Source organism: Neophocaena asiaeorientalis, unplaced genomic scaffold (genome assembly GCF_003031525.2).
Source record: "Neophocaena asiaeorientalis asiaeorientalis breed wild unplaced genomic scaffold, Neophocaena_asiaeorientalis_V1.1 scaffold629, whole genome shotgun sequence".
NCBI lineage: Eukaryota > Metazoa > Chordata > Mammalia > Artiodactyla > Phocoenidae > Neophocaena > Neophocaena asiaeorientalis.
Window position 1 is genome coordinate 3,506,634 of NW_020175468.1, and position 9,662 is coordinate 3,516,295.

At 53.0% G+C, this 9,662-nt stretch overlaps 1 protein-coding gene across 2 annotated transcripts in view; it reads left to right on the plus strand.

Annotated features, from left to right (window-relative positions):
* Window positions 1–8,557, plus strand: part of SLC8A2 (solute carrier family 8 member A2) — a 25,744-nt gene extending 17,187 nt beyond the window's left edge. For both annotated transcript variants that reach the window (XM_024768604.1, XM_024768606.1), the window contains 4 exons: window positions 1,205–1,329; window positions 1,633–1,732; window positions 6,022–6,300; window positions 8,181–8,557. In XM_024768604.1, coding sequence (XP_024624372.1) covers window positions 1,205–1,329; window positions 1,633–1,732; window positions 6,022–6,300; window positions 8,181–8,557 — 881 coding nt within the window. The remainder of the gene's footprint in view (window positions 1–1,204; window positions 1,330–1,632; window positions 1,733–6,021; window positions 6,301–8,180) is intronic.
* Window positions 8,558–9,662: the final 1,105 nt, after the last annotated feature.

Consider the following 9,662-nt stretch of genomic DNA (forward strand, 5'->3'; position numbering starts at 1 on the left):
TCAAGGTCAGGTTTGAGGCAGGTTGCAGGTGAGATGAATTTGGTGGAACATGTGTGAATTGGGGGTGACAGAAGTTTAAAGGCCAAGATCATGTTTTGGTTGTAGTTAAGATGGTGGGGGGGAGTAAGTCATAGAATCCAGCTTGGGTTTGTGGTGGGGTCAGTGGGAATCAGGTTTGAGGTTGGTTAGGACTGGGTTGAGGTTGGGATTTGGGATCAGTATTAGGAACTGGGTCAAAGCCAGGATTAAGATGGAGATTGGCTTCTGGGTTTGTGGTGGGATCTGATTAGAACTGGGGTCAGATTTAGGTCAAAGCTAAGGTTGGAATTTGAGGTGAGTTTGAGGAATTTGAGGGTAGAGTTGGGGCCAAGGTCAGAGATTGGGGTGAGAGATGGGACTAGGGTCAGGGGCTTGGAGATAGTGACAGAGTGGTTTTGGAGCTGAGATCAGAATTGGGGTTTGGGGTTAAGATTAAGGATAGACTGAAGATTATATTAGTCAAGGTAAGTAACACAAGCTACTATAACAAATAGGCCCCTAAACCCCAGTAGCTTAACACAATAAAAGTCATTTCTCACTCAGGCATAGTTTTCTGAGACTGTTCCCGGTTGGCGGGTGGCTTTCTTATGAGCTTTACGATTGGGTTGTTGCCGGGCTTGGAGCAAAGGATCAACATACTTTGGGGAGGTCAATGAGCCCAGAGCCAACTGTAGATGGTTCTGGGTCCAAGATTTATACCAAAATCGGGAATCCCCCTCTCTCCTCACCACCTCAAACACACTCTAGGATGTTTTCAGAGCTTGGATATAAAGACCAGGCCTCTTCCACAGGGTGGTGATAATAATAAAGTAACATTTTTGGTTATTGCGAGCCAGGCACTCTTCTAAGCACTTCACATGGATTAACTCCTTTAACCAGGAGTTAATAGGAAACCACCCTGTGAGGCAGGTACTCTTATTGTTCCCATTTTACAGATATGAACTCTGAGGCACAGAGAGACTAAGGTATTGTCCAAGGTCACACAGCCCCCACCACATGAACCTCAGAGCCCACCAACTGAACTTCGTGGACCAGCCCATGGGAGCTGGCTCTCAGGTTGGGGAAAGACAGGGTTTTCTTTATCAGTGGGAACAGGCAGTAAAGGCATCGCAGGCCCAGGTAGGTAGGTCTCCTTGGAGTCTAACTCCCATCCCTCATGCCGCAGGGGATGGGGACAGGAAACTGACGGCTGAGGAGGAAGAGGCCCGGAGGATAGCAGAAATGGGCAAGCCGGTTCTTGGGGAAAACTGTCGACTGGAGGTCATCATTGAGGAGTCGTATGATTTTAAGGTGATTTTCTGGGACCTCACCTTCCTGGAGTCTTGCCTGGGTCATTTCCTTGGGGAGAGTCCAGGAGGGGATCAACCATGAGGGTCACAAGGGAAAGGCAACCAAGGTCCGAGGCCACCATCTGTGTCCCTCCGTTAGCACCATGGACAGCACACGCTTCCCTTGTCCCTTCTTGCTAGAACTGGGATATGGAAGGTCGAGGACCCCTGCGCATGGGGTGTGAGCCCGCATCCCCAGTACCCCTCATGGAGCTGCCCTGGGGTGATCATGGGCCATGGTCTCTCCCCACCCTCTCATCCCCAGAACACAGTGGATAAACTCATCAAGAAAACGAACTTGGCTTTGGTGATTGGGACCCATTCGTGGAGAGAGCAGTTTTTAGAGGCAATTACGGTGAGCGCAGGTAAGTGGGAAGGGAGGAGAGAGGAAGAAAGAAGAGAGGGATGGAGAGACAAAGAGACAGAGGAAGAGAAATGAAAGGGAGAGGGAAAGAGGGACATGGAGAAAAAGACAGAGAGCAATAGAGAAGAGAAAGAAGACAGGAAAGGCACAGAGATACTCAAAGAAAAAGACTAAGAAACAGATACAGAAAGACAAAGGAAAAGATAGGGAAGGTATACAAATAGGAGAGATAGACACACAGAATCCCAGAGAAGGACAGAGATGCGGAGAAAGCATGAAGGGTGTAGAAAATGAAGACGCAGAGGGCCAGAGAGAGAGACACACACAGAGAGGCACACAGAATCCCAGAGAAGGACGGAGATGCAGAGAAAGCATGAAAGATATAGAAAATGAAGACGCAGAGGGCCAGAGAGAGAGAGACGCAGGTAGACACACACAGACGCAGAAAGTTGGAGACGGGGGCAGAGGTGGAGAGCTGTGAAGCGGTGGGATCCCAGCCCGGGCTTTCTCCTGGCCTCAGGTAATTGGAGGGTGGAAACAGGTTAAATGGCATGGCCTCTCCACACAGCCTGGGTTCCTCTGTTGCTATGGAGACAGTCTCCAGGGCACCCAGCTCTCCCACCTGAGCGGGTTCTCACCCCCTTAGGCCTCAGACAGGCTCACACTGCCCCCCTGTGGCCAGATATATGATGACATGGATTCACAGACAATCTTGGAGGTCAACACTGGCCATCTGTGATAGGAATTGGGGAAACTGAGGCCAAGAGACATAAGAGGGGCTGGCCTGAAGTCCCTCAGGGAATCCAGAAAGGACCAGGGTGGAACTCAGGACTTCTTTCCCTTGAATAACATCAGGTTTGCTTCAGGGAGGCCAAGCTGGTGGGAACTGAAAACACACGAGGAATTGTGGGTGGAAAGAAACTGGTCGGTGGGATCAAAAGAAACCAGGCATCAGGGATGGAAGAGTACCCGGTAGCAGGCCTAGAGACACCAGATTGTAGGCCTAATAGAAATGGAGTGGCATCTCCCTCTGAAGCCACATTCCTCCAACATCTACTTCTGAAGGATCCTCTGGACCCGGTCCTATACAGGGCCATTGCTGGGGACAAAGAAATGATCATGACAGCTCGGGACCTGTCCTGACAGAGCTCACTGTCCAGTGGGGGAAACAACCTGTCACAAGAGAGTGGCAACCCAGATTGGGCAGGACTGGGACGGGGTCCCCAAGGAGCTATGGGAGACCACATCGGGTGTCTGACCCAACTTGAAGATCAGGGAGGGCTTCCTGGAGGAGGAGCCTTCTGATCTGAGTCTTCAAATAGGCATAAGAGTTAGCCAGGAGGTGGGAGCCAGGCAGAGGGAAAACCAGAGTCTGGAAATGTGCAGGGTTATGGCACAATTAGGGAGGGTGATTGGTTTCAGGCATGAAGAAAAGGCATGGGATGAGGCATGAGAGATGAGCAGGGTTCAGACCCCAAAGGCCTTAGAGGCCACAGGAGAGAGCTTGGGTGTCATTTTAGGTGCAGCGGGGAGCCATGGAGCTTTTTTCTTTTCTTTTCTTTGTTTTTTTTACCGCATTGGCAGGCGGATTCTTAACCTCTGTGCCACCAGGGAAGCCCACGGAGTGTGTTTTGAATGAGGGGAACTCCTGGAAGTGGAGAGAGCCTGTGGAAAGAAAAGGGAGAGGGTGGGATGGGGTGTGAGTTGAGGCTGTCAAAACTGGCAGGAGATGGGTCATGCAGGGTCTGAGAGGACGTGGTGAGGAATTTGAGCTTCAAGAACAGTGGGGAGCCAGAGGGGTCCCTCTAGGGGCTTAGTGAGGGTAAGAGGGTTGCATGAAACTGAAACTGTGGGTGTGAGATGGTGGTCGTGGAGGCCATGGGTCTATAGAAAGCAAGCGATTAGCTCAGAGGAAGTAGTAGAGGAAGAATAAGACCATTATGGTAATAATGACAGTAATGATAATCACGATGATGACGGCAATGAAGACAGAGTGTCAGGCCGCTTTGAAGTCCACTTCCTGTACGAGCGCATTTAATGAACGCATCCCGAGTATCTGGGTTGGGGCTTGGTCATTTTGTACTTTGTTCCTTTTGGGTCCTCACGTGAGCACAAAGCTTTTTGAGGTGCTGAAGGAGGGTGGTTCTCGCTTCCTTGGGGATGAATCATGTCCCATCTTGCACTTAGAGATGATTTTGTATTTCCTTTACCTCCCGATGGAAAGTTCTTTGCAGGCTGAACTTGGTTTCAGGCATCTTTGAATCCCCCCCCACCCCCAGGCACCGGAATGGGCCTGCAACAATGACAGTCCCAGTGGAGATGTGCCAGGCCCCACAGAGAGCACATTATATGGCCTGACTCATGTAGTCATCACAGCCCTCTCTTGAGGCAGGTCTGATTATTATTCCCATTTCTCAACTAGACATTCAGAGGCTCAGACAGGTTAGGACACTGATTCAAGATCACACAGGGTTTGACACCAAAGAGTCGGCTCCAGAACCACAGGTATACCCGTGAGGCTCCCTCTAGATGGGAGAGGCTGGAGAAGTCAGCAGAGGCCAGAGCCTGTGGGTACTGGAATGCCAAGCTCAGGAGTGTGGGCCTGGATCTGAGGGCGGTGGGAGCCAAGGCAGGATTTGGAGCAGGGCAGGGAGAAGCCCCAAGAGACGGAGTGATAGCAGCCCCCTCCCTCCCAAGAGTGTGTCCTCCCTGCTCTGACCTCCGCCATGTCTCAGTATGGTCAATTAGGGATGCGTTCAGTGGCAAACAACAGAAAACTTGACAGTAAGTGGCTTAAGCACACTAGACTTTATTTTTTCTCATGGAACAAAAAAATCTGTAGGAGGCAATCAAGAGTTAGCAGCAGCTCAGTAATGTCATTAAAGGCCCAGGCCCCTTCTTTATTTCTCTTTCCCATTCCCAGGTATTGTCCTCATGGTTGCAGGACGGCTGCTGTACCTCCAGGTGTCAAGTCCATATTCCAGGCAGGAAGAAAGGAAGCAGGGAAGCAGGAAGGGGCAGAGTGCCTGTTGCGTTTGAGTTTCCAGTTCTAGTTTCCAATTGCATTTTACTTGGGGTCTCAGCAAAAACATGTTCTTTGTGATGCAACATGCAGAACCGAGACGCCTCACAAACCACTTAGTTAAGCATTTAGAAATTCAACCATTTATTTCTTTAAGAAGCCAAGTGGCTAAGTGAGCTAGAAAAGTGGGAAAGGGATGTATGACCCGAATCCCCAAATCCTTCAGTCTCTCTCTGCCTCCACTGCCACCAGCTGTCCTATGCTCCCTGACATTCCAAGGAACCATTGGTTGGGACCATGGAAAGTGGCTTCATGATTTGGTGGCTGGCCTGGCTTTTATTTCCTGACTTGCTGTGAGCAACTGGTCAGGGGTGACAATGTTTCTTATCAGCATCCTTCCAGATGTAATTCGTGGCACACTCAAGTGTGTTCATTGCTTCTCATTCCTTGCTTTCTGCTTATGAGTTTCAGGTGAGGTAGGAAGACATTTCATTTGCACTTTCCCATTACACAAGTCACTGCAGGTCAAAAGTGGGTCAAATTCGGCCACAATAGGTGACACAATCAGCTCTAAGCATGATGCATCCTTTACAAATCTCAGAAAACACATCTATAACAACAGCACCCCTATCAGGAAAGCTAGAGCTTTCCAGAAACCCTCTGTTTACGTCTCATGGCCAGACTGGATCACACGACCACTGCTGCAAGGTATTCTGGGAAACCAAGTATTTAGCTGAAGACCTGACTGCTGTTGGCTGCATGGAATTCTGGGAAAGTGAATATTTTTATCTGAGGACAGTGCTGTTGCTAGCCTTAAGGGATTCTGGGAAAGTGACTAATGTTAGCTGGGCACATGGCTCTCTCTAGCCTCAGGGGGTTCTGGGAAAGTGAGCACCTTTAGCTGAGCATGTGGCTACTGTCAGCTGCAGTGAATCAGAGGAAGTGAATGCTTCTAGCTGCAGACCTGGCTGTCAGTAGCTGTAAAGGCTTCTGGGAAAGGCATATCTTTAGCTAGGGACATGGCCACCCCTAGCAGAAGGGATCCTGGGAAACTGCATATTTTTATCTGGGCACATGGCCTCCTCTAGATTCAAATGATTCTGAGAAAATGAATATTTTTACCTGGGCCCATACATTCTCTTAGCTGCAAGGGATTCTGGGAAAGCAATTCGTTGGGGACTGGCTGCCTAGAAGTTGAACAAAAGGGGGGCTCTGTAGGTGAGGAAGGAGGCATGGGTGTGTGCCCCAGCTGGGTCGTGTGCCCACAGGGGACGAGGAGGAGGAGGAGGACGGGTCCCGGGAGGAGCGACTGCCGTCATGCTTTGACTACGTCATGCACTTCCTGACGGTGTTCTGGAAGGTTCTGTTCGCCTGCGTGCCCCCCACCGAGTACTGCCACGGCTGGGCCTGCTTCGGTGTCTGCATCCTGGTCATCGGGCTGCTCACCGCCCTCATTGGGGACCTCGCCTCCCACTTTGGCTGCACCGTTGGCCTCAAGGACTCTGTCAACGCTGTCGTCTTCGTGGCCCTGGGCACCTCCATCCCCGGTAACCCCTCAGGAGACCACTTGTTGGGGGAGTGTCTCAGAGAAGCCAGGCAGGTGGACCCTAAGAGAAAGGCCCTTTAGAAATAAGGTGGTGGAATCATACAGAACCCATATGGTGGGTCCCTAGGAAATAGGCAGGTGGGTATAATAGAAACTAGGCGGAGGGAACCCATGGGTTCAACATGTGAATTGAATCCTCCCCAAAAGCAAGCAGGTGGAATGTCCCATAGAACTAAGATGGTGGGAAATGGTAGAAACCAGACGATGGATTCCAGGGAAAGAAAGTGGCAGGACATTGAAGAGACAGGTGTTGGAAGGAGAGTCCCATAGAAATAAGGTGGGAACTTCATAGAAACCATGCAGTGAGTTCCACAGAAACAAGATATTCATTTTCCCTTTCCTCCCCCTGCCAAGCAACCAGATGAAAGATTCCACAGACCTTTGTTGCTGGGCATGATAGGAACCAGGCCAATGAATCTCAAAGCTTTAACTAAGATGACAGTCAGAGTAGAAACCACGTGTTGGAGGAGGTGCCATGGAAATAAGATAGTGAGGCCTCAGAGACTGCAGTGTACGTAATCCCCTCTTTCCCCAAAATCTGAGGGAGGGTCCCTTAGAAACCAGGTGGAGGAGACTGAAGTTCCTGTAGGAGGGAGGAGACCACGGGTGGAGGCAGACACCTTGCTTTTCCACATCAATGCGTTCCCCAGCCAGGTGGTGGCGCTGTAGGCCCAGACAGCAGGTGATGGGTCCTGTAGAAAGCAACCACTGGTGAATGGGTCTGTGAAGCCTGCCCTCCACAACAGAGACTTGCAGTCTTGGCAAGATGTTCAGGAATGGTGGAGGCCAGAGAAGCGAAGCCGTATGCTTGACAGAAGCCAAGTGGGGAACTGATGGGCGGTCAAGGGGTGCCACGTGGCTGGGGCCTAACATTTATTTTGTCCACCCAGATGGCAATGGGATAATTGCGCCTGTAGAAACACAGGCAGTGGGTTCATGGGAAACAGCTAGCGATTCCCAGCAAAAGCAGGCAGCAAGCCCCATAGAATAGAGTGGATGCCACAAAAATCAGGCGGTGTGTGTGTCCCACAGGAAGCAGATTGAGTCCCACAGAAAGCGGGCAGCAAGTCTTGTAGAGGGCAAGCAGCAGACCCCATAGAACACAGGCAATGGTGGGGAATAATAGAAACTAGGCAGGGGAGCCCATAGATTCAACATGTCAACTGAATCCTCCCCCAAAGCAGCAAATGGTATGTCCCATAGAACTAAGGCGGTGGGAAATGGTAGAAACCAGACGATGGATTCCATAGAAAGAAGGTGGCAGGGCATTGAAGAGACAGGTGATGGGACAGGGGTCTCATAGAAATAAGGTGAGGACTTGATAGAAACTATGTAGTGGGTCCCATAGAAAGCAGGCAGCAGGTCCCACTGAGGGAGGCGGTGAGTTCCAGAGAGTAGGTAGTGGATCCCATTGGACGCAGACAAATTCCGTAGAAAGCAGGCAGTGGGTTCCCTAGAAAGTAGACAGCAGATCCCAAAGAAAGCAGGCAGTGGGTCCCATAGAGAGGCGCTGAGTTCCAAAGAGTAGGTAGTGGATCCCACTGGATGTAGACACGTTCCATAGAAAGCAGGCAGCGGGGCCTGGAGCCAGCAGGCACAGAGATGGCGATCGACTTTGCCCCCTGGGTGGTGGGGTCAAGGGCACAGAACTCCAGGAGTGGGAGGCTAGACCCGCGCGACACTGGGGTGAGGAGTCTGGATCCTTGGGCCAGCGGGGTGCTGGTGGGTCTCTGGGGAGCAAGTGACTGACGAAGCCAGGCGGATGCTCCTGGGGGGCCCACGGAGACCCCCCCCTGACCCGCGGTGTCTCTGCCCCCGCAGACACGTTCGCCAGCAAGGTGGCGGCGCTGCAGGACCAGTGCGCCGACGCATCCATCGGCAACGTGACGGGCTCCAACGCCGTGAACGTGTTCCTGGGCCTGGGCGTGGCCTGGTCGGTGGCCGCCGTGTACTGGGCGGTGCAGGGCCGCCCCTTCGAGGTGCGCACCGGCACGCTGGCTTTCTCCGTCACGCTCTTCACCGTCTTCGCCTTCGTGGGGATCGCCGTGCTGCTGTACCGGCGCCGGCCGCACATCGGCGGCGAGCTGGGCGGCCCGCGCGGCCCCAAGCTCGCCACCACCGCGCTCTTCCTGGGCCTCTGGTTCCTCTACATCCTCTTCGCCAGCCTGGAGGCTTACTGCCACATCCGGGGCTTCTAGGGTCCTCCCCAGGGACTCGGCCTGCCCCTCGAGACCACCGCCTCCGTGCTGGACTGGCTCTCCTCTGTCCTCCAGAGATTCAGCCTCCTCTCCTGGGACTCGGCCTCCCTTCCTCCTGGGAAGCCATCTACCCCCTCCTCGGTCCCCACTTACAGCCTCCTTCCTTCCCCTCGGGAGCCTCCCCGAGTCCTCCTGCGAACAGCCCCCTCAGTTACCTGCAACTCCAGCCCGTCCGTCCCTGTTCGTTACTGGCTTTGTTACTGGAGCAATTTCCACCTCGAGGCCCCTCCCCAGAGAACCCTCCCTCATCCGTAATCCTCTACAGAGTCTCCAGTGTGTCTCCCTAGACACCCAGCCTTGCTCCATGCCATAAGTCCCCCTTCCTCTAGAGGACCCCCTCACCACTTCCACGGACCTGTGCCCCAGGGCCTCAGAACTCAGCCCTGCGGGGGCGGGGGGGTGGGGTGGGGGTGGGCTTGAAGGAGGCTGATCCATCCCAGGAGGTCACAGATCTCAGCCCTTTCCCCCAACCCTCAGGGAGCTCTGTGGGCCTCGGGGGTTGGGGGAGGAACAGATGGGTGTGTGCACAGGGGGGCACACCTTCCCTGATTTCTCCACTCAGGCCCTTGGGAGGACACTAATTCTCAAGGCTTGGAGAAGGGAGGGGAATGTTTGGGGTTCCAGAGCTGGAGGAGGCACATTTTGGACCTGTAACTTCTCACCTTCCAGCACCCTCACTTGCCTCCACTACCTCTGAGAGCCCAGCCACGCCTTGGAGGGGGGGGCGGCTATGTGTGTACATAGTGTGTTTGGGGGAGGGGGGACGTGGGAGGGTGCATGACTTGGGGAAAGGGTGACAGACTTTTCCACTGAGAGGGCAGAACAGACTTTTCCACTGAGAGCTCAGCAGACTCCCCCAGCCGTGAGAATTGGCTTTGGGGAGGAGGCCAGGAATCCAAGGGAGTACAGCCAATCTCCCCTGACTATCTAGAAGGCTCATTTTGCCCTCAGTGCCAGCCAATCCGGGCAGGACCCTCGAAGAGGAGACCGAGGGTCCCAGAGGACCAATGCTACAAGCCAGCAAATGCTGCCACATCTCTGCCTG